Source organism: Panthera tigris, chromosome A2 (assembly GCF_018350195.1).
Source record: "Panthera tigris isolate Pti1 chromosome A2, P.tigris_Pti1_mat1.1, whole genome shotgun sequence".
Classification (NCBI taxonomy): domain Eukaryota; kingdom Metazoa; phylum Chordata; class Mammalia; order Carnivora; family Felidae; genus Panthera; species Panthera tigris.
This window is the reverse complement of record NC_056661.1, coordinates 3,885,126-3,912,323: the sequence shown is the minus strand read 5'-3', so window position 1 is coordinate 3,912,323 and position 27,198 is coordinate 3,885,126. Positions and strand designations below refer to the sequence as shown.

General features: G+C 63.9%; 1 protein-coding gene across 10 annotated transcripts in view; it reads left to right on the top strand.

Annotated features, from left to right (window-relative positions):
* The first annotated feature begins 2,446 nt into the window (after positions 1-2,446).
* Positions 2,447-27,198, top strand: part of PTPRS (protein tyrosine phosphatase receptor type S) — a 68,065-nt gene continuing 43,313 nt past the window's right edge. For 4 of the 10 annotated variants that reach the window (XM_042977884.1, XM_042977881.1, XM_042977880.1 and 1 more), the window contains exons 1-7: positions 2,448-2,549; positions 8,595-8,781; positions 15,178-15,323; positions 15,807-15,948; positions 20,902-21,090; positions 24,117-24,134; positions 26,559-26,669. In XM_042977884.1, coding sequence (XP_042833818.1) covers positions 8,691-8,781; positions 15,178-15,323; positions 15,807-15,948; positions 20,902-21,090; positions 24,117-24,134; positions 26,559-26,669 — 697 coding nt within the window. In that variant the 5' untranslated portion in view covers positions 2,448-2,549; positions 8,595-8,690. Of the gene's footprint in view, positions 2,550-3,157; positions 3,333-8,594; positions 8,782-15,177; positions 15,324-15,806; positions 15,949-20,901; positions 21,091-24,116; positions 24,135-26,558; positions 26,670-27,198 lie in introns of those variants that run through there. The other 6 variants (XM_042977883.1, XM_042977882.1, XM_042977879.1 and 3 more) reach the window with 4 other exon arrangements.

The window sequence follows — 27,198 nt, the reverse complement described above, 5'->3', positions numbered from 1 at the left end:
CCTCACCTGGGCCTGGTGTTCAGAAGTGTTTGTGTCAAAAAAGAACGTGAGGGAAAACGGATCCATCACGAGGACACCATAGAGTGTGGCCTCTGGGGGGGAGAGTAAGGTTGGAGAGGCCTCTCCTGGGCGAGGAGGGTCCTGACTGTTTACGCAAATGTTTGCTGAGCACCTACTGTGTGCCCTCAGGCCCCGTGCTGGGCATGTGCTCTGATCGAGGCAGAGGCAGCCCCAGCGCTGCCTGCCCTCTGAGGCCCCAGTCTGGCGGGAGAGGTGGACCCGTACCAGGCAGTTAACAGGGAGTGATCAGAGCCACCATGAGGGGTGAATGGGGCACCGTGCAGATATGGGCCCCTCTGCTGGGAGAGGCCAGGTACAGGCCTCACTCCTGCCCCAGATCCCCCCACCCTGACCAGGGGGGTGGCTGTGTTCCCAGCCCGCTGCGGTCACACCATCGCAGGGAGGCAAGAGGTCATCTCCGGGGGGACGTGGGCAGGAGGCCCAGGCGGGGCAGGGCCAGTTGGGGAGGAGGGTGGCGGGTCCTCCCGCATGTTTGCCCCGGGTCACACAGCCTTGGGCGTGCTGACAGCTGGCTTAAGTTACAGATGGGGAAACCGAGGCCCGGAGAGGTACGGGTTCTTACTGGAGATCGCGTGGGGAGTCCCTGGATTCAAACCGAGGTCTGCATGAGCCCCGTGCCTGGACAGAGCACCTACTGTGCTCCCGGTTGCATTTCCTGAGGGCCCACTGTGTGCCCAGCTGAACTGGGGGGACTCCACACCCGTGTTGACACAGAGCGCCTCCTGGATGCCCCGCGTGATGCTGGGGTGCCAGATGGCCCACCCCCTAAAGCACCTACTGTGTGCCTCCCAGAGTCCGGGCTCTGGGGGAGAGACGATGTCAAAGAGCTCAGTGGGACCTAAGGGGGCAGGTGAACAGTCTGCGGCCGCACACTTCGCAGAGCGCCTACTGTGTGCTCGGTACTTTGGGGACTCCAGTACGGGCCTCCCCAGTGCCAGAGGAGGTGGGGTTAAATGTTCCATTTCGCAGAGCGAGGAACTGAGGCACGGAGCGCCGAAGGGGCAGATCACCCAGCAGCAATGCCGGGGAGCCGTGGGGGGTGGACCCCTGGCCAAGGCAGCCATAGCTGGGCGTGGAAAGGCCACCAGGGGAGGGGGTTGTCCCTGAACTTGATCGGGGTCTCCCCTGGGCTGCCAGCCTCCTTCTCGCCACTGGGCAGTGAGCTTCGAGAGGGGGCTTAGCATTTTAGCGATTTGTTCTTTTTGGGCTCTAGGCCTCCTGCAGCGTTGTGGGTAAGGGCTCAGCCTCTGGACCCAAACCTTGGTTCGACTCCCTGTTCCTCCCGACCGCGAGCAAGTAACTTCTCTCCCTCTTCTCCCTTTGCAAAGCGGGGTGATGGTGGGGGTAACGGGAGCGCGTACGTGTGCGCACGGTATACACTAAGAGCCCAATCAATACACGTTCCTAAAGGAACGGGAAGCATTTTCACCAGGGATCGGAGCAGATGGGGAAGCCGGCCCCCTGCGGCGGCTCCTGGGTCTCCGCCAGGGTCCCCGGCCCCCCTTGACCGCTTCCCCGAGCGCCCTGGGCCCGCGGGACCTCTGTATGCCCTGCCCCTCGGATGGAGTTTTCAAACCCGCACGGGGCGGCAGCGCAGGCCCGGATTGGCTGCCCGCGTGGGGCTGCCCCTCCTCCTCCCGCCCCCCCCCACCCCTCCCGCCCCCCCCGCCCCCCCGGGGTGTCTGGGACCTGGCTCGGTGGCCCCATCTGTTTCCAATCTGGCCCTGTGCGCACTCTCCGCCCCCTCCTCAGGGCTGTGGCTGGCGTGGGGGCCTCTGCCTTGGTGTCCCCCGCTCATCCTACGGGACCCCAGCAGGGGAGGGCGGGGGGAGCTGCCTTCTGCCCGCGCCCCTCCCCCACCCTCGGGGGGTGGGGGGTGCTCGGAGTGCAGGGGGCGTGGCCTCTGTCTTCCAGCCCAGCCTGGGAGGGCATCTTTCTGCCCCTTCCCCGACCTCCTGTGTTTGGCTGTGTTTGGGGAGCCCTCTGCCGCCGCGTCCCGCATCCAGCCCCTTCATCCGTTGCCATGGCCACGATCAGCGCCTGCCAGAGAAGGGGGGGGCGGGGTGGGGGCTCCCTCTGGGATCAGGCTTACGAAGCGGGGGGTATCTGGGGCTGTGCCCCTTGGGGCACCGCTTCGTGCGTGTGCACGTTGGGGGAGCGCGGTTACCCCCTTGGAGGCCTCCTCCTGCTGCCCCCCCCCCCCGCCCCCTGAAGGTGCTCCCCGCTAGTCCCCCCGCCCCACTTCCGGCGGGGGCCCCGCCCTGCTCCGGAGCCCCCTCCCTGGGCCCGCCCCCTGGCCGCCCCGCCTGCAGTCCCCGCCCCCGGGCCCGCCCCCGGGCCGAGCTCGCGGGGCCTTGGCCTCTCCCGAGTCCTCGCTGCGCGCCGCGCTCCGGGCGGACCGAGGGACGGGCGGCAGCGGGCCCAGCCGAGGGGGCCCGGGCCCCGATCTCCGAGCCGAGATCCGCGGGGTGAGTGCGCCCGGATCCCCTTCCGCCTCGAGGCCCGGGCTGCGCTGGGCTTTGTCCCCCTCCTTGCCTCCCCTCCGGGCTCCCGGGAGGGGGTTGGGGGTGACCCCCGCTTTCTCCCCCACCTCCGCTCTGCTCGGGCCGGTCCAGCCACCCTCCAGGGACAGCTCAGCCCCCTGCTGCCTGGCGCCCCTCCCCCCGCCCCCAATTCAGGCCAGTCGCTGGGACTTAGGAAAACTCCGGACCGTTATGCTCCGCGGGGTCCCCTCCCCCGCCTGGCCCCCAGCCCGACCTCCTCCCCCACCCTCCTGGGGGCGGAGCCAGGGTCCGGGCGGCCTTCTGCCAGCCCAGGGGCGCCCTGATCGGGGTTCTGCATCCCTCCGCTGGGAACCGGACTGGGGTCCCCCCCAAAAACTCACAAAGTTTTCCTCTCTTTACTTGTCCCTGTACCCCCTCGGGTCTGTAGATCTCAGGTTAAGGCTGTACCTTGTTGGGGGCCTTAATGAACTGGGGGGGCTCAGCTCCCACTTTTCCACTTCCTGCTCCTGTCCCTAAGCTCCACGCCTCTGTCCCCCGTCATTGCCCACCAGACCCATATCTCAGCACCCCCTTTTGTTCCCTCCAGCGTCCTGCTTCCCAGGATTCCTTCTCAGAGCCGTGGGCCACCCAGAGGGTCTTGCTGTGTGACTTTGGGGCTAGGGGTCCCAGCCACCCAAGTCCTGCCCGCCCTGTCCTGAACCTCCTCTCCACCCCTAAGTGTGCAGCAAACCCTCAGAGCAGACGCGAGTAAGTTACAGCTGGAGGCCGTGTCCTTGTCAGCCTCTTCTTCCTGTGATGTCTCCCTCTGGCCTCGGTTTCCCCCTCTGAAATGGATGTGATCACAGGGATGATGTGGGTAAAGTGCCAAGTGGCCGGGCACGTTCCCAGGGTGCAGATGGGGCTGCCATCTTGGAGGACGACAGACCTGTGATGGGGGGACACACATGGTGTGGGGGTAGCCCCGAGGGGGCCCTTGATCCAGGCTGGGACACCCAGGAGGGCTTCCTGGAAGGGGCGGCAGCTCAGTTGAGACCTGAGGATGGGTGTGAACGCTGAAGTTTGATGGGGGTTAGGAAGGGTGTGTTGGGTAGTAGGATTGGGATGTACTCCTACCCCTGTGTGAGCCAGAGGGCAGTGGCGAGGGGCACCAGCCTGGCCCAGCAAGGCGCTGGGCATGCGACATGATGGGGTCAGCAGTTCTGAAGGCTGAGGATCGGAGTCTGGATTTTAACGGACATCGATGGGAGCCATGGAATGTTTGAGAGCAGAGGAGGGACAGAGTCAGACACGGCCACTCCCAGCCCCAGGGCGGTGGGTCAGGGCTGGGCTAAGGAAGGGTCCTGGGATAGGGGGAGGAGTCCGGAGGGGTCAAGATTCAGTCTGGGGTGGGGACATCTGTGGCTGTGCCCTGGAGGGTGAGTCCACGGGTGGGCCAGCTTGGGGAGGGTGTACCGGGTCAGGGTGCCCGTGTTGCGAAAGGCCCAGAGGCCTGAGGCGGACCAGTGCCTCTTGGGGGCTGTGGTAGGCTGTGGGAAGGGGCAGCAGGGTGGGCCCAGCGTCACACCCTTAAGGGTGGAGTTGGCAGCCGGGGCACCTCGGAGGTCGACTGAGAGCTGGCCTCTGGCCTGCGATCTTCGCCCAGCCGGGCGGCCTCCGTGCTGTGTGCCCCTCACCTTACAGCCGCCCCTCTCTGAGCTCACTTCCTCATCTGTCAAACAGAAGGACGCACAGGTAGCATTTAAGGGGGCTCAGCACACAGTGGGGACACCCAGCTGGCATTGCCCATTCCTCCCTGTGGGGCTGGGCTTGGCTCCCTATCCGCCCCTCCTGTCCACTTCTGGCTGCGGGGGACCCCTGGGGACACAGCACCCAGAGCGTTTTGATGGTTAATGAAAGGCGGCTCCCTTGGCTGGTCTCAGCCCATTCTCGGAAGGTGGCAGGGCGGGCCCTCCCCGCCCCGCCCCACCCTGAGCCCTTTTCCTGGGTGAGGTGGGGGACATTGAGGCCCCAAGGGGGAGAGGGGCTTGGCTGGACCCGCTTTGAGGCCACCAGTGACTACAGAGGTGTTTGGACCCTCCTTAACACTTTGGTGACACAGGGATCCAGGAAGCCTGGAACCCCAGGTCCTGCCTCGAGGGTCTCTGAGGCCTCAGAAGAGGGATTCTGGGTAGGAGGAAAGTCTCCGGGCGCAGGAGGGAGGGGATAGGGGGGCGGGGGAGGTTGTGCAGAGCTGGGGACTCTTCCCTGGTTTCCAGCCTTACCTGCTGCCCCTGGCCGTGGGCCACGGGCCATGGAAATCCCCTGGCGGGTGGCTTGTGCCTGTGAGCCCCCCCCCCCAGGCCAGGGCAGACCCTAAGGTGGGGGCAGGGAGAGGCACTGGGGTGTCCTCAAGCCTCAGGGGACAGCCTCGTGCATGTGGCACGGAGCCTGTTTGCTGCCCAGGCCTGGGTCATAATTGCCCCTTTATGCTCCCTGCTCTGCGTGGGTACACGAGGCCGGCTCCGGGATCTCGTGACCCGCACCCTGGTGACCGGCCAGAATGGGTATCTACCCACGCCCTGTTATCTAGGCCTCGGAGCCCCCAGAGGCAGCCCGGAAGCCTGTGCTGGGCCCAGAGAGGATCATCCGCTTTCCTCAGATCACACAGCGGCCAGGGAAGGACACGGTCATGTGTTTAAACGTGGGCTCTGGACCCAAGGGCCCACCCAGGGGCCTGGGGCGAGTCCCCGCGCCTCCGTGAGCCTCGGTTTTCTCATCTGTGAAGCGGGGGGGGGCACCTGCCTCCGACAGGCAGCCCCTGCCACGGAGGCCGCTCTCGCTGATGGCCCGGCGCGGTGGGGGGGGCCCCTCCCAGGGTTCTCCTCCCTCCCTCCCCCCCCTCCCCAGAGCCCAGCCTCGTTTGCCATCTGAGTTATTTTCTGCGACTCCCACGGGTGGCTGCTTCCTTGTTAACGGCCACGCCATCTCCAGGAGCTTGGGGTTGCCGCCTTATTCAGCCCCAGTGCACCTGCCTCAGTTTCTTTTTCTTGACAGGGGCAGGATTGGCGGCCCAGGGTGCTTTACCGCAAGAGGGGCAGGGAGGAGGCTCGGTCAGGTGTCAACCCGGCCAGGTCCCTCCCAGCTCAGAGCTGCCAAGGGCTCCTTCATGCCCTGTGGGTCCAGTCCGTACCTACCTCTCTGCCCAAATCTCTCCCCTCCCTCTCCTAGGATCTCTGGGTTCTGTTTCTTGCCCTTCCTCGTGCTGTTCCTTGTGCCAAGACACCCTCCGTGTTCCCATTCGCCCTTTAATTTTCAGCCGAGTGATAGTAAATGTGGGCAGCGGGCATAGCACATGCAAAGGCCCTGGGGCAGGACCATGCCCGGCATGTTGGAGGAACAGTAAGGAGGCCCGCATGGCTGGAGCAGAATGAGGGAGGAGGGAAGGACAGGGAGAGGATGGGGCTGGACCGGGTGGAGGTGGAGGAAGGGGTGAGACATGAGCAGAGACGGGCTAGCGTTTGAAGGCAGAACTGATGGGACTCGGTGATGTTTCTCCTCGACCCCTTGCAGGAGACCCCACCGCCAGCGCCAGGGGCCCGCCTCGTGGCAAGTTCCTCGGGGGGAGGGGGGGGACGGGGGCCCGAGGGAGCCTGGAACCTTGTCCCTCCCGTGGGGCGTGTGGCGCTCCCCTCCCCGCCTCCCACCCCCCCTTCCCGCTGTGCCGTCCGGGGCCCTGGACGCCCCCAGGGCTGCGCCCTCCCTCCTGCACGGGCTGGCGGGGCAGATTTGGAGGCGCCCGTGCCCGGATTAGCCCCGTCCTGCCCAGACGTTGAGAAGGCGTGGGCCCTGCGAGGCCGGGGCTCTGGGAGCCAGGGGGTAATTAGGGGCCGCCCTGTTCTGAAGGCGGCTGCTCCTGGAGCCCCTCCCGGGCACGGGGCCCGTCTGGGACCTCTGCGCCACGCCTGCATTCGGGGGGGGGCGGGCAGGCAGAGGGGGAGAAGGAGGTCACCCTCCCGGGGGTCCGTGGTGGGCCTAGCAGCCCCGAGTTTGAGCCCCCGCCCCTCCCCCGGGCAGGCTTTCTGTGCGGCCTCAGTTTCCCCAGAGGCTCTCCGAGGGCCCGCCCAGCTGACCCATGTTGTCTGGGCCGGAGGCCCCCCCCCACTCAGGCGTGACCAGCGGTGGGCAGCTGGCTGTGGGCGCTTTTCCCCACCTGGGGCCCCCACCTTCCTGTTCGGCCCCTCTTGCCCACGGCGGGGGGCACAGGGGACGGGGCTGTGCCCTAGGCTTCTCTTTACCCACCTGCCGTGTGTCTGTGGTGAGGCCGCGTGCCTGTCTGCGCGTCCGTCTGGTTGACGGCGGGCACACGTCTGGGTCCGGGGTGCGCGGGTGCCGCTGGCCCGGATCTGACCCCGCTTTTCACGCGGTTCGAAGGCCCGCCCGCGACCCTGTGCGTGTGTGCGTCTGAGGTCTGATTCTGTGCCTGTTTCGTGGCCCGCGTGCGGGTGTTATTTGCCCGACTCCGCGCGCGGACCCGTCTCTGTCGCCTGACTGTGCGAACGCACGTGTGTCTGGGGTCCGTCTGTGGCCCGTGTGCAGGCGTCCTTCGCCCTGTCTGGTCTGACTGTGTGCAGGGCGGGCCCCCCTGACCCTCCCCCACCCATCCTGGCTTCCCCACCCCTGACCCCGAGCCATGATCAGGTCACCACCAGCCCGGCCTCCTCCTGGGGCCCCTCTGGGGCCGGGCGAGGCGACCGCAGCTGGGTATTTTGGGAGCCAGAATCACAGGGACTTGCCCCATCATTATGTGGCACCTATCCCTGTGGTCATGGCCCGGACCCGCCCGGGGCACGGCCCGGGGCGGGCGTGGGGCCGACCCGGCCACGGGGGCCTCATCCTTGGGCCCCTCCCTGCCTCTCCCCGGCCCTCTGCCCTGGCTCTGGCCAAAGCGGAGAAGACTGGGGAGGGGGCTTGTGACCAGGGACCCTTCCACCCTGGAGGAGCTCAGATTCTGGGAGGAACCGATTCTGAGTGATGCGCGTTCGCGTGTGATTTGCACCCTGGGGTGAAGGTGTGGAGGACGGCCTTACTCACGTCGGAGGCTGTGGGATGTGAACCGGGCGGCGGGGGTGGGGAGGGGAGCTTCTGGAGGAAGTGACAGCTGAGCTGAGACCCGTCACGCAGCCGTGGGGGGACAGCAGAGGGCACAGCAGGGCCAGGGCTCGCCGGCGGGACTGAGCTCCGTGTGGCTGTGCCTCCGTGAGAGGAAGTCATAGCAGAAGCAGCTTCCTCTGGGGGCAGCGGGAGAGCCGCGGAGGCGTTAGAACAGGGCAGGGGGCAGGGGCCGGCAGGTGGGTGGGGGGACGATCTGTCTGGGGGCTGAACGGGGCCGAGGTGGGGCGCCCAGTCGGCCAGCAGCACCAGCTGGGGCCTCGTCTTTCCGGAGGCCCAGCCTGGGCGGGCAGGAGCCGGTGCTCGGAGCGCGCCTGGAAACTGGTGTTCGGTCCTGCCTGGGGGCTCGGCGAGGCTCTGAGGTCCGGGCTCTGTCGGGGTGGGGGTGGGGGGCTCACCTAGGATCAGGACTCAGCCAGCGGCCCGGGGGGCCCGTCTCAGGCCGCTGGGACGACCGTGCAAAATCCCACAGGCCCCGTGGCTTACGAACAGCAGCCCCGTGTGTCTCACGGTTCTGGAGGCTGGGAGTTCAAGATCAAGGGTCCTCTGGCCCCGTGCTCACGAGGCAGAGGGGCTGAGGGGGCCCTCTGGGGTCTCTTCTAGGCGCTAATCCCGTTCCCGAGGGCCCCACCCTTGTGACCAAAGGCCCTGCTTCCTAACACCGTCACACGGAGGGTGGGTTTCAGGGCGGGGATGTGGGGGGACACGCACCTTCCTTCTGCCTCCCCAGCGCCCCGCGACCCCCCCCCATTGTCCCGTAACCCTTTCCCCCAACCCCATGACCCTCCTCTCCTCCCTCCGCCACGAAGGCCCCCCGGATTGCCCCTCTCCCCTCTCACGGCGCCTCCGTTGTCTCTGCAGACGCTGTCCCGTCTGACGCTGAGGCCTCTTCGTGAGGGACCGGGGGGGCCGTCGCCCTCCAGGGCGGAGGTCGGAGGTCGCAGGCGGCTGCCAAGCATGGTGCCTGCCTGGGGCCCCGGAGTGGCCTCTGTGGTCGGTCCCGTGGGCCTCCTCGTGGTCCTGCTGGTCGGAGGCTGCACGGCAGAAGGTAAGCGCCCTCTACGGGTGTGCGGGCGTCTGAGTGTACACGTTTGCGAGTGGACGTGTGTCCCCGCCTCCTCCCCGGGGCCTCTGTGCTCCACGAATGAGGCTGCCTGAAGCGCCCACTGGACCCCGGTCCTGGGAGGTTCGGAGGCCGGTGATAACGATGGCATAAACAGCAATACCGGTAACGACGATGTCATCGGCTCTGTGCCGAGCCGGGTGCTAAATACACACTTGGCCTGCTTAGAGCTGAGCGTGCTGGTTCCATGACCTTCCACAGGTGGAGCCAGGGGAGGCTTCTTGGGAGAGGGGGCATTGGAGCTGGGGCTTTGTGGGTGTGTAGGAGTTCGCTGGTGGAAAGAGCGTTACTGGTGAAGGTGCGAGCACGTAGAAAGGCCTGGAGGTGAAGAAAGGGGCTGGTGTCGCTGGGGGCGGGTGAGGCTCCAGTATTGGCAGTAACGTGGAAAGAATGAGGGTCAGCCAGCCCTGGGCCCGACACTAAGACCCGACCTACCGTCAGGGGCCTAGAGGTATCCGTCAGGGCAGCAGGAAGGACGCAGGGATCTGCGGTTAGTCTGGGTGCGAATCCTGACTTTGCCGTCACCTGCTGTGTGACCTCGGGCTGGTGACTCAACCTCTCTCAGCCTCCGTTTCCACCCGAACGAGACTCAGACACGTCCGCGTCCCAGCATTCTTGTGGCAAGGACGCACAATAAGGCCCCGTGTGCTGCGTGGCACGTAGTAGGCCTACGGTCCCATGTTACCACGGGCGCGGTGATTACTGCCGCCGGGCGAGCACAGAGACGCGCACGCTTGCCGCGTCTGTTTGTGCTTTTCCTTGTTTTCGTGTTGTTTTTTAGCAAATGCCGAACGCATTCAGATCAGCCACCGCAGCCTGATGGAATGAACGCTGTTGTCACTGTTCCCGTCGTACAGATGGGGGAACTGAGCCACAGTGACGTTCCGTGACGGCCAGGAGGTGGCCAGGCTGTGTTTTGTGAGAGCCCCGGTTTCCTGACTGTCAACACCACACTCACCGCCCCCCCACCCCGGGCCAGTAGCTTCCAGCCGCGGCCGGGCTGAGATTCATCTGGTCACTTCCCAGGACCTGTGCCTCGCTGGGCTCTGTTCCCGGTAGTGGAACGGCAAGCCGAAGGTGCTAGGTGTTTGAGTATTTCATTCATTCGTTCGTTCGTCCGTTTACTTATTTTTGAGAGAGAGTGAGAAAGATCACGAACGTGGGGGAGGGGCGGAGAAAGAGGGAGACAGAATCCCACGCAGGCTCCCTGCTGTCAGCACGGAGCCCAACGCGGGGCTCGATCCCATGAAGCGTTAGGTCACGATCTGAGCTGTAACCAGAGTCGGATGCCCCGTGACCGAGCCACCCAGGGGCCCTCATTCACGTATTTAATGCAGGGTCAGCGTGTTCCCTGGGGCGGGTGTCCCGGGCACGTTCGGGGGGGGGGGAGGGTATAGCAGCATCCCTGGCCCCACCCACTCTCCGCCAGGAGCCCCCCACCCCCACCCCCAGTTGTGCCGACCACAGGTGACCCCAGGCAAGAATGCCTCGCCCCCAGCTGAGAACTATGAGTTTTACTTATGCGAGTTGAGTAAATAACGTGGTTTCTGCTTTGACATCTTGCCGCGGTGGTTTTTGCCAGCCTTGGGGAAACTGAGGCTGCCAGAGCCAGAGACCCGTTGTGATTGAGGGGGGCCACAGAATTTGGGGACTACCCTGGCCTGGGTTCACGTCCTGGCTCTGTCGTGTGCCCACGGCAGATCTCTGCTCTCCCTCATTCGGTGTGTTTCTCATAAGCACCTACTGTGTGCCGAGCACTGGTTTAGACGCGGGACAAAAACGTCCCACCCCTTTCCGGAGCTCACCATCTAGCGAGGGAGAAGCACTGCGTGTGTTGGATGGTGGACATCTGGGGATGTGGGTGTGAGAGGAAGGGTGGGGGCTGCATTTTAAAGGGATGGGGGAACATCAGGGAAGGAGGTGGCATCTGAGCAGAGACCTAAGGGAGCTGAGAAGTGCACCCTGTGGGCATCTGGTGGGGGGGAAGTGTCCGAAGCAGAAGGAACAGTATGTGCAAAGGCCCTGGGGCAGGACCCAGGAATGTTGGAGGAAGCCCGCGTGGCTGGAGTAGAGTGAGCGAGGGGGAGACAGGGAAGAGGGGAGCGCCTTGGGGGCCTCAGAGGGGACTTGGGGCTTCTCCTCCGGGAGAGTGGGAGTCCCGGAGGGCTGCAGGCAGAGGAAGGCGGCACCTGGCTCGGGTGCTCACGGGCGCCCTCTGGTGGCCGCCGCAGGGAGCACAGACGGGGTGAGGGCAGGGCCCAGGTGACTGCGTTGGTCCCAGGGAGCAGGTGCACAGTGTCACCCAGGTGGGCAGCTGGGGCTGGCTCAGGGGGCGCTCCGTTGGTGGGCCCTGGGTCGTTATTGCCCTGTCACTTGCGGTGTCGCTCCTGCCCGACCCTCAGACCCAGATCTTCCTCCCCGAGGCCGAGGCATCTTGCCCCCGGAGGCGGGTCTGCTTCACAGGCACTCTGTCCTCTGGGACCCCGTGGGGGGGGGAGGGGGGCTACAGGCACCGTGATCTGTGCCGCCAGCTCCAGGGAATGGCCCCGGTCCTCGGGGAGCCACTGAGGGTGGGGGCTCTCAGGCCACAGAGGGCCCACGTGGGCAGCGGGAGCCCCCAGCCGGCTCCAAGAGGAGCGAGTTGTCCCCCAGCAAGGCTTCTGGTCCTGCGGGGCCTTCCCAGGATGCCGTGGGGCAGGCCCAGGCGGGTTGGAGGGGCCCGGCGGGTGGGGTCTCTGGCTCTGGTCCGGCTTCTGCTCTGCAGAACCCGAGCTGGAAACACAGAACTCGGGCCGGGGCGTTCCACGCAGCCTCCGTGCTGTTCGTATCACCCCCCTGACCCTCAGGTCTCCTCGTGGGTGACACGGAGACACTGAGGCGCTCTCGGTCCCGAGGACCCACCTCCCCGTTCGTCGACGGTGCTGTTTCCAGGGGCTGCGGGCCGCGCGGGCCCCGGGTGGGGTCCCAGGAGCTTCTCGTCCATCCCAAGCTGGGTGACCCCGAGCAGGTCTCACCCTTTCTGAGCCTTGGTTTTGCCTCTCTGGGTCCCCGGCGAAAGCATCACGCTGGGTGTCCCCTGGCCCGGGACGGACGGCCGCACCCCAGAGTGCCTTTCTTGTGTCGGGGGGGCCCCTTTGCCAGGAGGAGGAGGGGAGGGTTTGTCCAAACGGGAGACTCCAGGCGTCCACACGAAATGTTCGCGTGGGGGCGCGGCGAGCAGACAGGTCTCTTCCAGGCTGTCTGTCACCCCAGAGCCGCCTGGGGGTAGCCTGGGAGGGCGTCTGCCCTGCAGAGAGGGGGGGCTCAGGTCAAGAGCCCCATTTTCTCAAGGGTCACCGGGGAGTGGGGGCGGCCCCGTGCCCACCCTGCCGAGTGGCACGGGACCAGGTATCTTGGCCCAGCATGGTCGAGGCTGTGAGGGGGGACGCCCAGGCGGCCGTGTGCACAGAGGAGCTCCTGACCCAGCCCGTGGTAATCTGAGAAGGCTCCCCAGGGGAGGTGCTGGCCTAGGGGAGCGTGTCCGGGCTCATCAACGGCTAGCTGGATGCCTCCTGCAGCCCACTTCTGCCCCTCCTTCCAGGGGCTCCCGAGAGAGGATTTCCCCAGAAGTGAGATTCCTGCCCCGGCCACAGTGACTTTCCTCCGTGACACTGGCTGGGGACACATATGGCCCCAGTCACCGTTCCCGAGGCTTGGAGGAGGGGCGGCCGAAGCCGTCAGAGCCAGGGAGGGGCCGGCCCAGCCCCGGGCTCAGCAAGGAGCAAAACATCTGAATCAGGCCCACGGCCTGGAGGCGATAGGAGCCTAAGACGTGTGCCTGTGGACAGAAGGACCCCGGGTTCAAACCCGGGTGGTGTCGTCTCACAGAAGCTTCTTAACCCTGAATCAGCACGAGATGACGAACAATCACGGCTTCGTGGGGCTGCACACGGCGGCCAGTTTCCAAGAGATGGCCGCTAAAGTCCCACACGGTCACATCAGGGGGAGCAGAGCTTTGAATAAGGGAGGCGAGGCCACTCGGGCCACTGGGATGGGCACCCCTTGTTCAAAGCCTCGCCTGAGCCGTGGGTGGGAGAAGTCGGGGCCTGTGGGCACCAAGACCGGGCTCCCGAGGCCTCCTTGAGCTGCTTCAGGCTTCCAGGCATCCAGAATTTTCCAGGCGAACCCACGTGGGCCTCTGCTGTTTCCTTTGATCTCGGAGGCTTAGGGACCCGGGATTGCTGTACGTAGCTTGAGGCGGCCCCTTGTCTGCTCCTCCTCAGACCCCAGCCTTTTGCTTCCTTAATATTTTTCTTGTATCGCTCACCTTTTTATCCAAATCTTGCGTTTTTTTAGAATATGCATGTTTTTGGGGAGAGTACAAGCAGGGGAGGGGCAGAGAGAGGGGGACAGAGGATCTGAAGGGGGTTCTGTGCTGACAGCACAGAGCCTGACATGGGGCTCAAACTCACGAACGGTGAGATCGTGACCTGAGCCAAAGTCGGATGCCCAACCGACCGAGCCACCCAGGGGCCCCTCAAAATCTTGTTTCTTAAGAAATCCTTTCTGGGGCGCCTGGGAGGCTCGGTCAGTTAAACGTCCAACTCTTGGTTTCCATTCAAGTCCTGATCTCACAGTTCATGAGTTCGAGCCCCACATCAGGCTCGGGATTCTCTCTCCTTCTCTCTGCCCCTCCCGTGTATGTGCACTCTCTCTCTTTCTCTCTCTCTCAGAATAAAAAGTAAACTTAAAAAATCATTTCTATTTGGGGTGTCTGGGTGGCTCAGTCGGTTAAGCATCCAACTTCAGCTCAGGTCATGATCTCATAGTTCGTGGGTTCGAGCCCCACGTCGGGCTCTGTGCTGACAGCTCAGAGCCTGGAGCCTGCTCCGGATTCTGTGTCTCCCTCTCTGTCCCTCCCCTACTCATGCCCCGTCCCCCCCCCACCCCCCGCCTCAAAAATAAACATTTTAAAAAATAAAAAAAAAATCATTTCTATTTATCGTTAAATAGTTGTAAATCTCAAAAAGGTAGCAGGTCAGAAGGGCTTCTCCCACTGTGTCCAGCCGCCTGGTTTCTCTCCTGGGGCGGCCCTCATATCTACACACGCGCGGGCTCCCTTTCCCCGCCCCATTTCTCTTTGGCCCTTTTTATGTTTCTTTTCACGCAAACAGGAACATCCGCTGTCCTTTTTCCCACGCGACAACATCTGTCCCTTGCTGTTCCTTCCCTAGTAGCGAGAGGCGCACCCTGGTCCCAGGATACGTTCAGCCGGTCCCCTTTGGTTGGATACGGACGTTGTTTCCCGAGGGACCTTGCCAGCCGGTCCAGCCCTGGAAGCTGTTGGGAAAAGCCTCGGGAGTGACTGAATTCGTTGAACGAGATACATTGTAGCATCGCTAGGAGAGGAAATCCGTTGTCCCTTTGGGCCATTTGGAGGTTACTGTGAAAAGTCAGGAAGAAAGAAAGTAATGGCCATGTACCTCCACGGACACTGTCACGTGTCCAAGGGGCGGAGCTGAGGCTGTGGACGGGGTTAAAGACGCAGCAGGCCCCCCGCCTGAGACCTTCCTGGGGAGACTGAGTCCGTCAGATCAGTTGTGAGCCAGCCCGTTTCACGGCTCGGCTCGGCCGCCGGCTGGCCGTGCGTCGAAGCAAAGGCCTTGCTTCTCTGCGCCTAAAGTTTTGTCGTGTGGGGACCGTGGCGGCCCCGGCACTCCGCGCTGTCCGAGGGTGAAACGTTGCGGAGCTAGCCCCCTGCATACACTAGGCGCCCAGTAAGTGCTTGCTGTGCTGGTTGTCGGCATCTTGGGCCTCGGGAAACCAGACCGCCCTTTCTGAACTTCTGCTCCCAGCGCTGACCCCTCTTGTTGGGACGGACGCCTCCCAGGGACTGAGAGGCTGGAGCCCCGGGTTGAAAATGCGGGCTCTGACCTCACATGCCTTGGTGGTGCCTCACTTTCCCCACCTGTCCCAGCAGGGATCAGACCAGTCACCTCCTTCCAAGTCGTTAGGACCAAGGACCCTCCAGGGTTTGGCCGGGCGCCACCGGGGGCCTCCAGGTGCTAAGTCTCAGGACCCCAGAGTCTTGGGGGAGGGCTCCCCATCTGCCGTGTCTCAGGCACACATGGGAGCGTGTGCGGCTGTGGTCTCGGGGGTGGGTGTGGGGAGGGCGTTCGGTCTCAGCGTTTCTCTGCCTTCCTCCTTTCCCTCCCCTTCCCCGGGGCCCACGTGGTACTTTGTGGCTGGGTCGGGGACAGAGGGCACGTCTGCGTGGCCCCGTGGGGTCCTGGCCTCCTGCCTGGGCCCGCCACACCCCTCCTTTTCCCGCTGTATCTCCAGAGCCCCCCAGGTTCATCAAAGAACCCAAGGACCAGATCGGCGTGTCGGGGGGCGTGGCCTCCTTCGTGTGTCAGGCCACGGGCGACCCCAAGCCACGGGTGACCTGGAACAAGAAAGGCAAGAAGGTCAATTCACAACGCTTTGAGGTGAGTCTGGGGTGAGGGGAGACAGTCGGGCGGCAGAGCCCCCTCCGCACGCGGGGCGGCTGTAGCTTGGCCACAGACGTCACAGAAATATCTCCCAGGGGTCACACGGGCGGCCACCGTCCGTGGCCAGAGCAACTGTCCCCCCTCCCTAGCCGTGTGTCCCCGCCTGCCGGCTCAGGGAGGACCCCGCCAGGCCGGCCGGCCCTGCAGGCTCTGTGCTGTGTGGCCTTAGGCAAGGCCCCGCCCTCTCTGTCTCGTCTCAGGCACAGGATCAGCCACACTTGCACACGCGGCACGATTCACGCGCCTGTCGCACGGACTCCCCTGTGCCGCTCACGCGCCCACATGCCCACACGCCCTCCTGCACGTCCCCGGGCCCAGTCTCTGCCCGTGGCGCATTTGTGCACAGGGTGCCTGTGGAGGACGCAGGCCCGGCCCCCGTCCCGGTCGTCGGCCTCAGCTTTGTCCCCTCGCCCGCGGCAGACGATCGAGTTTGACCAGAGTGCGGGGGCCGTGCTGAGGATCCAGCCGCTGCGGACACCCCGGGATGAGAACGTGTACGAGTGCGTGGCACAGAACTCGGTCGGGGAGGTCACGGTCCACGCGAAACTCACTGTCCTCCGAGGTACTGGCCTCCCGGCGGGGGGGGGGGGGGGAGGGGGCGGGGGGGGGGGGAGGGACAAACCTGAGAGGAAGAAGCATCGAAAGCCTTGCTTTGGATTTGTCTCTTTGGGGCACCGTGATGTCCCTTCCCCAGCCTGTCACACCACCGGGGTCCAGAGCCTGGCGGGAGGGATTTACTGAGCCTTTGCAGGAGAGCCGTGTTAAGGGACTAGCGCTGTCACCGTTCGTCATCTCGGTCTTGCCCCTCTGATTACAAGAGCCTGGCCCACCTCAAACTGGTTCACATAACAAAGGGAATTCGTCGATCCGTGTCATTAAAATGGCCACGCTGTGGCCGGCTTCAGGTTCAGCTAGATCCAGGAGCTCGTCCGGTGTTCTTAGCCCTCACCCTCCCTCTGCCTCTGGGTTTGTTTTCTTCCATATTGACTGTATCCTCGGGATTCCCCCCCATCCGCTCCAGGCTCCGGGGCCACCACCCCAAAGAGAGGACGGGGTGGCCGAGGATGACTGCTCACTGGCCCAGCTTGGGTCGGATGACCGTCCCCGAGGAGCAGATAGTCTGCTTGGCAGAGTTCTCCCTGGAGTCCAGGGTGTGTCTGCCCACACAGGCAGGGTCAGTAAGGGGCGGTTCCCCCAAAGGAATGGACGGGCACAAACAGGTACCCCCCCCTTCCCATACGTTCACATAGATCCTTCAGGAACCCTGCTTTGCTGGGCTGTTTTCTAAGCCTCGTTCGGGGGGGGGGGGGGGGGGCTGGGGGCACCAGGAAATCTCTGTCTCCTTACAAAAGGCCTCCTCCTTCAGACAGCCTCGCCCCCCCACCCCCCACCCCAGCCTCTCTCTTCTGCCCGCTCTGTTGCAAGGTGGTTTTAGCCTCTAGCGCTGTGTGGCCCCGGGCAAGTTAATAAACCCCTCTGAGCTGCACTTCCTCACCCCCCAAGTAGGGAAATGACGCTGGCCGCAAGGGGTAGCTACGTGAACCAGGAAGGAGCGCTTGGCTGACCAGTTACCGGGCATCATTCTTCTCACTCCGGTGCTCAGCAGGCGGCTGCCACCAGCCCCTCTGTGCCCCTCGGGTGGGTGGGTCCTGCCTGTCGCCTACAGGGACACCCTGGCCCTCTCCTAGCTTTAAGCGTGAGCCACAGGCAGCCCTTTGGTGGGAGGTGGCTACCCGGGGTGGCATTCTCTGGCATCACCCAGGGCAGCGGACCCCGGGGGTCAGGGCCACTTTGCGTCAGACTCTGGGGGTCATCTGCACGGAGCCCCTCCCTCAGAAGGCTCTGCCCCCACCGTCTGTTTAACAGGACGCCCCGTACTTTCTTTCGCGTGGGTCCCGAGACCCTGCAGGGGGAGGTCTGGGGGGGGGGAGGGGGGCGGGGAGTCTGCCCGGCCCGGCCCGCCCCGCCTCTGCCCAATAGATATTCTTGCCCTGACCTTTCCCGGGCACAGACGGAACAGCCTGCCTCCCGCTGTCCCGTGCCAGCCTCCATTGTAAGCGCTCGGAGAGTTAAAAGGACACGCTGTGAATCTATTAACCGCCCAGTCGCTGCGAGTCTGGGAAAGACCCGGCTGCTCTCCCCGCCCCCCACCGAGGCCTCCTTGGCTGCGCTCCGCGCTCCGGCCGCCCGGAGGACGCGGGGCCCGGGCCGGGTGCCCAGCCCCGGGGCCTCTGACCCAGGAGCGCCCGTCCTCCGGGCGTCCCCCGCCCGGGCCCCGAGCCGCAGGGTCCCCCGGCTGAGCGGGGAAGGTCTGGGCTCTTGGGCCCGGCTCTCCCCGCCTCCCTCCCCCCACCGTCTGATTGTGGACCCCGCTCACGCCTCCCGTGCTGTTGTTTTAATTAAACTCCGAGGAATCGGGCGCAATGTGGTACGCGACGAACATTTTTGTTTAATTAGGAGCTCCTGGTGCCGTCAGACGGCCCAGCCTCCCCCGGCGCCCGCTCGCCTGCCCCCCACCCTGCTGGCTGCCGCCCACACGCACTCACGGGGACCCCCGAGGGCTGCACGCTCGCGGGAAGGGCTCACGTGTGAGCACGCGTGGGGTGTGGATGCTTCCCGGGTGGGCGCACGCCGGCTTTGAGCTCCAGGAATTGAGGCCCGGTGGTCTGGGCCTAAACTTCCCGTGACGCCACCGGGAGCCGGTCAGAACCACCTTTGGGGTTCAGGCCTCAGGCCCAGGAAGAACAAACCGGGCCTGACCCACCTTGGACAGGGTCCAGCCACGTCCTCAGACTCGAACGGGTCCAGTCTGGGGGGTTGGGACTTCTGCAGCCGGCCCCTCCCAGTTTTCTCGGGGCTCAGGCGGGCCTGGGTACCAGTCCGAGCCTTGCTGCGTCCTGGCCGTAGGACCCGGGGCGGGTATGTTTCTGTCCGAGCCTCAGTTTCCCCCGCTGTGAAATAGCTCCCATCTTTGAGGAGGGCACAGGAAAATACCTGCACGGCGCCTGGTTACGCAGTGGACGGGACTTGGGACTGGGGCCGCCGGGCCTCCACGCGCGGCTGGACGCGGGCCACCGCTTTCCTGTCCCCCTGGAGAAACGGGACGGCGCTACGCCTGCCTGCCTCTCCCTGGCCCCATCTTGGCTTCCTGTCCCCTGACCGTTTCCCCGGGGCTCAGGCCTCTCCCCCACGGGGGCTTTTTTCCAACCTGTTCCCCAGCCCCCCAGGCCCGTCCCCCAGAGTGCTCACCAGGCCTCTGCTCCTTCTGGGCATTCGTAAGCAAATACGTGTGCATCGTTTCTCTTTACACAAATAGCAGCGATCGTCCAGGTGGCAGGAAGCGTCCTCCGTAAAACGCCAGAGACCAAATATCGTGGACTCTGCAGGCCAGACGCTCTCTGTCGCAACTTCTCCGCTCCGCTGCCCCAGCTGGAAAGCCGCCGTAGGTGATGGGGACGCAGATGGGCGTGGCCGTGTGCCAATAAAACTTTATTCACAAAAGCGAGCAAGGGGCCGGATTTGGCCCCCGGGGGCTGTAGTTTTTGATCCTTGGCCTGTACCGTCTTTCCCGTTGATCCCTGCGCTCTGAGCAACGCGTCTGAGGCTCCGTAAGGTGACGTCTGCGAATTTCAGCATCGCGTCCCGCGGGGGGCCCAGCCTGTACGGAATGAGTTGACGGATGTTTAGGTTGTCTCCGGCCTTTTGCCATTGCGAGTAGCTACATTCCATCTCTGGTGCATGTGCCCCGTGGAAACCGTAGATGCTGAGCTGGGGGTTGGGGGTCTCTGGCCGGTGGCACCAAAGCTCCCCTCCTAGTACGGGCCGTAGCGCCCCCTCTGGGCGGCTTAACGTATTCTCTCCCGGTCCTGGAGGCGGGAGGTCTGAGATCAGGACGGGGCTGCTCCCTCGTGGGGCTGCTCTCCGCGGCGTGCAGACGGCGTCTTCTCCCCGTGTCCCCACGGGGGTCGTCCCTCCGCACACCTGTGTCATCACGTCTCCTTGTAAGGACACCATATTGGATTAGGACCCACCCCAGTGGCCTCATTCTAATTTAATCACCCCCGTAGAGACCTGATCTCCAAATAACCACATTCTGGGGTCCCGGGGGCTCGGGGTCCGACGTACGAATTGTGGGTGGCGGGAGGGCTCGTTTCGGCCACACCGGGGCTAGTGGCTGTTTCGATTCGCACTGAGGAGCCTGGTCCCTGGGCCTGGGGAGTCCTGTGTCCGTTGTGGGTGGCAGGCCAGACGGGAGCTGGAGGTGTTAGAGGTCAGAGCACAAGGGGCCTGGAGCCCAGGTGCTGGAGAGGGAGAACCGAGGTGGGACAGCAGGTGGAGGCGGGGGGAGGTCCCCGAGCCGCCTCCCGTCCGTGGAGAGACCCCAGCTCAATCAGGCCACAGAGTCTGCTCTGATTTTCAAGCTCGCAGACGAAGGCCGCCTGGCACTTAGCCGGCCTGCCTCATCGCCTCAGCCCGCGGCCACGTGCCTGCCGGTCACTGGACGTTGGGGGCTGAGGGTCTCCAGGGAGAGGGGCATTTTCTCCTCCTGGTGTCCCTCCTGCCCCCTTTAGCGTGGAGAGAAACTAGACCTTGGCCAGGGAACGGGGACATTGACACCTGGAGCGTGGTGACTTTCCCAGGCTAACGGCAGCTGGGACTGAGCCGTTCACTCATTGATTGGGCGCCTACTGTGTGCCAGGCCCTGCGCTGGGCAGTGGGGACACAGCGGTGACACAGATACGTCACGGTACATAGAGTCGGTCACTGAGATATTCTGGAGTGAGGGAGGCTCAAAATGGGACAGCCGAGACCAGTGGGGCAGTGGGAGGCGAGGGTCCTGGGTCACAGTGGACGTGTGGCAGGGGAGGGGTGGGGTTCGGTTGATGTTTTTATGTATTTTTTAATGTTTATTTTTGAGAGAGAGAGAGAGGGACAGAGCGGGAGCAGGGGAGGGGCAGAGAGAGAGGGGGACACAGAACCCGAGGCGGGCTCCGGGCTCCGAGCTGTCAGCCCAGAGCCCGACGCGGGGCTCGAATCCACAACCGCGAGATCGTGACCTGAGATCATGATTGTGACCAAGAGTCAGACACTTCACAGACTGAGTCACCCAGACGCCCGCGGTTTACGTTTTTATAATTCCCTCTGGATGCTGTAAAGTACCCCCAGGGTCAGAGGTGCTGACATCGGGGCTGGATCATTTGCGGGGGGGTGGGGGCAGCAGGGGCATCATGGGGTGTCGAGAAACATCCCTGGTCCCCGCCCCAGCTGTGGCGATCAGAACATGCCCAGACATCCCCAGACTCGCCCTGGGTGAGAAGCTCTGGCCTGGTGTCCCCCCCCCCCCCCCGCATCGTGTGGGGCTGATCCACGTCGCACAGGAGGAAACGGGCCACAGGAGCTCCCCCCACCAGGCAGGGGCCGGACCGAGATCCTGCCAGCGCCCGAGCCCGCCCTGGAGGGCTGGCCGTGCGGCAACTGGGCCCCCGCCCTGTTCTTCCCCTGTCCCCACCCTCAGAGGACCAGCTGCCCCCCGGTTTCCCCAACATCGACATGGGCCCCCAGCTGAAGGTGGTGGAGCGGACGCGGACGGCTACGATGCTCTGTGCTGCTAGCGGTAACCCCGACCCCGAGATCACCTGGTTCAAGGATTTCTTGCCCGTGGACCCCAGCGCCAGCAACGGGCGCATAAAGCAGCTGCGGTCAGGTGAGCACAGGTGGCTGGGAGGACGCGGGAGCCACAGAGGGCAGTAGGGGGAGGGCAGCGTCTCCGGGGCCCGAGCCCTGGGGACTAACGGGAGACGGACAGGCAGAGGTGTGGGGAGCCACGGGGAGCGGTGAGGATGGCCGCCTTCTGTGCCTAGCCACGGGGTACGTCACGGGGCTCGGACCGTCAAGATAATGGCGAGGTGCGGGAGGCGGGAGGGGGAGAGCGCCTTCTCTGCTGATGGCGTAGGCGTGTCCCGTGAGGCTAGAACGGGGTCCGGCCAGGCCAGAGGAGAGAGGGGAGGTGTCTAAGGCAAGGGCCAGTGAGTATTTCCAGTGCTGAGGCCGTGAGCCTCTCCGGAGGACGTTGGAGGCCTCAGACAAGTAAGGCAGTGGGGAGCCACAGAGAGCTACAGGCAGAGAGCATCTCCAAGACTGAAGCAGTAAGGAGGGGACGAGACACAGACGGGCAGCCCAGCCCAGGGCCTCGGCCACCTTGGGATGGCTAGTCCACGGTTGTGCCTCGGCATAGCACCCACGTGCCCCATCTGTGAGTCTGTCTGTCTCGGGGGCCGGGGTTGGGGGGGATGGGCGTGTGTGTGTCGTGTCACTCGTCCCCCTGCTTCGTGACGCGTCCACGTGTGCGTGTCTGGGCTCCCCGGCGCAGGCCTGACCGGCTTCTGCCCCCCACCCCCACCTCCACCCCCCCACCCCGAGTGCGGGCCAACACGGAGCACGGGTCCCGCCAGCCGCGCGTGGGCTCGCCCGCGCCCTCCCAGAGCGAGGCTTGCCCCCTGCATCTTGGCTGCTCGTGCACCCACGTTCCCGCCCCTCCCGGGCACGTGCACGCTGGGTGAGTCCCCGCCTGCACACGTCGAGGCCCCACCCCTAGGCCGCCTGCGTGCAGACGCGAGGTAGGGACGTGCCCGCGGGCGTGCGCTCGCGTGTGTTGCGGTCCACCGTGCTGACACACGCTGGGGCACACCTCTTCGCTTTCTCTCCCCCCTTCCCCTGAGGAGCCCGCCCTGAGCCACCCCTGCCTGAAGGCCTCCTGGCTGTTCCTACCGCCCCCACTCGCTGCCCGGTGGCCGCCTCCTCCGAGGGGTCCATCTGTGCCTGGCACGTACTAGGTGCTCGGCGAACAGAAGCTGCTTTATTGATCGGAGTAAATCCGATTATCAGTCCCCCCTCCCCTCCCCTCCCCTCCCGGCCCGCCCCCACCCCCGCCCCCGGAGAGGATTCAGGCGTCCGCCGAGCGCCCATTAATGTTCCTGTTCTCTTTTCTTGTCCCTCTGTTGTAAACGTTCAGAAACCTTTGGTAAGTCCTGTCTCTTCACCGCGTCAACGACTAACGCGCCCTCGTCGTCCGCACCCCTCCCCCGCCCCCTCTCCTCCCCCAGACTAACAGCCACTGTGACAGTAACTGTGACCCGCTCCACGTGGCATGTTTACTAACGACCCTCCCCCCCCCTCCCGTCCATCTGTCCGTCCCCCACCGGCCGCCCAGCCCTCCCCAATCAGGCTCCAGGGGGTTGCAGAGAGAGGAGCCCAAAAGGAAAAGAGGAAAAACAAAAAACCCCACAAGGCCACAAGGGGCCGTTCAGACCCCAGATCGGAGGCTAAGGCGAAGATTAAGGGAATCCGAGGGCCAGGGGGCTTTTGCACCGCACAGCCCCCCAGCCTTGACACGGCTGGAAAGTGATGAAATGACAGAAGTTTTGGGAGCTGGGACACGGGCAGGGGACGAAGGAGGAGTTTTCTAGCCGGGCTGGCACCAGGCACTTCCTTTCCCAACATCCAGCCTGACTCCCCTGAACCAACCGTGGGAGTGACTGATGTTGGCCCGGGAAAGTTCCTTCTCCTCTTCCTCGGGGTCAGAAGCAGAGCCACCTTTTCATACCTGCGAGGTCTGTCCTTCCCTTCCGATAGCGGCCGTGGGCTGCTTGGCCGTCCCGGGAGGTCTCGCTGTTTGGCCTCTGGACCCCCATCAGCCCGAGGCTGATTTCCATTTGCTCCCAGGTAGCGAGGAGAAAGGGGCCTCGTCGGGTTGAGGATCTTGTAAGAGATCATCCAGAGGCCTAGGAGGCTGGGGCGCTGGGTTCAAAGCACCCAGCCCACCCTCTGGGCTTCGGTTGGCCCGTCTGTCTGTCCGCCGGTGTGCCTGTGCCACGTGGGAGGGGCCGGCGTTCTGTCCCGCGAGCCTCTCTGCCCCGGCCTGGGGTCCCCTTGTTCCTGGGGTTATCAGCTATCCACCAGCAGGAAGGCGGCTGGATCTCTCCCGGGAAGATTTGGCCCAGAATGTAACACTCTAGCCCAGAACTGCCTTGTGTGTGTGTGTGTGTGTGTGTGTGTGTGTGTGTGTGTGTGTGTGTGTCCTGAGTCGCGCCTGCCCCCTGCGCCCGGGTGAACAAGCCGATGGCCCTTTCCTCTTTTCCTTTTGGAAGTTGAGGAGGCCGTAGGGCCCTCCCTCTGCCCTCTGTCCCCTTTCGCTGCCCTTCCCTGTCCCCATTACTCAGCCTGTCTGAAATGCCTTCCCTTTGCTCTATTAACGCCCAGCCCTGGGGCACTAACCCCTCTCCCCCTGTCGCTAACAAGATTCCCAAGTCCCCCCTCGCTCCCTGTCCCTCTTGAGAAGGAAAGAAGGAAGGGAGGTCCGTGACCTCCCTGCCTGAGCCCAGAAGGAAGGCAGCCAGCGGGCCCAGGCCGGGCCGTAGACCTCCCTGGGCCGTAGGGACTCCAGCCCTAATACCAGTCTAGAGGGGTTTCTAGACTCAGGAGATTTCCACCTCCTACAGGAAGTCTTCCTGACTGACAAGCCCTCAGATCCAGCTCTGCTCCTAGGAGCCTGGCCTCGACTTCTTGGCAAGGCCTGCAGGGTCCAGAGGCTCAGGGCTGGCTCAGTCCCCCACGCCCCTGGGGGCAGAGTGGACAGGCCTGGCTTGTGGCCCCGCCTGGCCTCCCTGGGGCCCCCCGGCCCCCGAGGACCACCTTCTGAAATTCACCTGACTCTCTCTGCTTCCCTTACAGAAAGCACTCCGATCCGAGGTAAGAGGCTCTTTCCTTACCCCCTCCACCCACTCACGCGCTCTCTCGCTGCCCACCCAGCCCCTCAGGCTCCGCGGGGGGCTGCACCCAGGCCCCTCCCACGTATCTACCCCTTGCCGCCCGCCCAGTGTCTGTCCAGTCTCTGTGTCTGTGTCGTTGTGTGTGGCTGTGGGGCCGAGTGTGGCCACGGAGGCCCCTCCAGGCCACCTGGCTGCAGGGAAGGGGCTGTCTCCTCAGGAAGGGGCCGTGCCTCCCGTGTCCTCCCCCAGAGCTCTGGGGGCCAGTTTCTTATCGCTGCTCTGTACACGGACCTCGTCTGTCTTCAGCCTCAGTCTTCCCTTCTCTAAAACGAGCACGCAGAGGGGGCCTTCTGGCTCCACAGCTCCTTCTGAGCGGAGGGTCCAGCCCGAGGGAGCAGAGAGACCGTCAGTCTCAAAGGCCCCCCACCCCACCCCCAAGTGCTGGCTAGAACGGTCTAGAATGGGCCTGGGTCGGAGCCCTAGGGAAGCGTCAGTGTCTGGTCCTCGCTTTGCCACGAGATGCTGTGTGACCTAGAGTAGGCTCCCTGCCCTCTCTGGGCCTGCACAGTAACCTGCCTGCCTGCCTCCCCAGAGGCTTGAGGTTGGGGGAAAGTAGGAAGTGTGAAATGGGAGAAGATTCTGTATCCACAGCCCCCAAAGAAACTAATCTGGGGTCCTGATTTGTGGGCACGCATCATTTCCGTGAGACAACCACGAACACGGTTGGGCGGAGGGGTCTTCTGGGGGAGCTTGGACTGGATTTTTGGACTCTTGGTGCCAAGGACGCTGATGCCTGTGATCCAGACGCACCCGGAGATAACTCTCTCGCCTTTCATTCATTCACTCGTGGCCAAGAAGCATTTGGGTCCAGGCTGTTCACTCAGTTTTGTTTAGTTATGAAAACGGAAACTTTGATCCAGGCCTTTGATTTCAAACATACTTGTGGAAACCTTTGCCTTGTTCTTATTTACTCCTGTGCGTTCAGCTATTTTAACTGAGGTGTGCGATTTTAAACGTAAAGATGTTAGGGCAGCTTCATTTACTTGTGACAATGAGCATTTGTTCCAGACTTGGGTTTTTAGATATCCTTGGGGGAAACGTTAGCCTCATTCTCATTTACTCATGGGCACTGTAGTGTTTGATCGAGGCCCGGGCTTTCGTATATTCCTGAGCCGTTGGCGTTCATTTTTATATATTGACGGGGAGCTAGGTGTTTGATCTGGGCCTGTGGTTTCAAACATAGGGGAAATCAGCCGCATTTTCGAACCCTCCTAGGCATCAAGACCTTTAGTTTGGGCCTGTGATGTTCAATATGCTTGAGAATTGGCTTCTTCTTTAAACTTTTATTCACTCACAACCAACAGATTCTTTGATCCTGGCTGGCGATTTTCAAACACACGTGTGGCGTTGCAGCCTCAGTTGGTGGGCATTAGGTTTTTCATTCAGACCTCTGATTTCAGACACTTGAAAGGTTTCCCGTTCTAGCCCACGCGTACGACGGCCATGGGTCTGGGACCGTAAATGCAAACACACTTGAGGAAGTTCGCTTCGTTACCCATCAGCACCAGGGTCCTGAATCCAGGCCTGTCGGTTTTACAACAGGCGGGTGAATTCGGGCTTCCTGAGGTTTATTTAGGGGAATCCAACCGCGGGGAAGATTCAAGCTCCTTTTTAATTAGTTTCAGGGACGGGAGGCTTTTGAGTGAGGCTTTCTGATTTCAAACATACTTGATGTGTATCAGTCTCAACATCCTTTCCCTTAGCTGATGCGAGAGGCAACCCAGTCCTAAAAGTCCAGTGAATCTTAAAGAAGTTCAGCCTTGTCTGTGTTTATGGCCGCAGGCTTTGGGACCTGCCATTTCAAACACACTGGAGGAACCCAGACCTATGTTCGTTTACTCATGGGCACTGACTGAACCAGCAGAGCAAGCAGCAGCTTCCCGAACTTGCACATATCCTGTGGCCGCCCCTTCGGCCCCAGGGTCTTTCAGACGACTGCTGTGGGTTGTGAACGCCAGCTCAGTCTCCCCCACCCTCTGCCTGGAGCGCCTCACTCCGCGCTTTTGCAAAGACACCTCCGTGACCCGGACCTCCCTGGCTCCGTAGTTCGACGGGGCGGTCGCTGCCCCGCGTCCGCCCGCTTTCACAGAAGGGGAGGTTTGCAGGAGAACGCAGTGTGTTCAGGCTGGTGTTGGGCTAGGCTCGGGGTGGGGGGAGATGAGCCAGGTGAGGCCCCCCCCCCGCACCCCCCCCTCCCCAGGGTTTCTAGGCTAACTCCTGTCTTTTGTCTGCCTCTCTGGCCCAGACAGACCGAGAGACGGGCCGGAGGGGGCTCTGGGACGGCCCGCCCAGCCCAGGCCCGGGCCTGCCCTGACTGGCCGGGCTTTCTCCCCTCTCCCCGCAGGGGCCCTGCAGATCGAGAGCAGTGAGGAGACGGACCAAGGCAAATACGAGTGCGTGGCCACCAACAGCGCTGGCGTGCGCTACTCCTCACCCGCCAACCTCTACGTGCGAGGTAGGGAACGCCGTTTCCAGGTCGAAGGCAGGGACCCGTCCTGTCCTGTTCCCCTTCCCTCCTTGGGCTCACAGCCTCCGGGCTCCCCTGTTCCCTGCAGACCCGAGCAGGAGGGCCCCCGCCCCCACCACCACCGCTGTACCCCCTGGTCACGGCAGGACCTCGGGTGAGGGGGGCATCCCTCTCTGGGCCTCAGTTTCCTTACCTGTCAGACGGGGGGGGGGCGGGCAGCGAACCCCACGCCCCCACCCCCGTGCCGGTGACGCACACCCCGTGGGCGGCAGGACCTGGTGGGGAGGCAGGAGGGAACGGGGCAGGGCCGGGGGGTCGGTCTCGGGCCCACGGGGCCAGGGGAGCCTGGAGGCCTCTGCCCCGCCCCGCCCGCCTGCCCGCCCACCCGAGTCGGCTTCTGTGGTGTATCGTGCCTGCCCTCTGCTGTGTGCTTTGCTTTGCTTCTCCAGACTCCGTGGCCTCTCGTAGCCCCCCCTTCACACCCCGCCCTCCCCGCGCCCCCCCCCTCCCCAGCGCC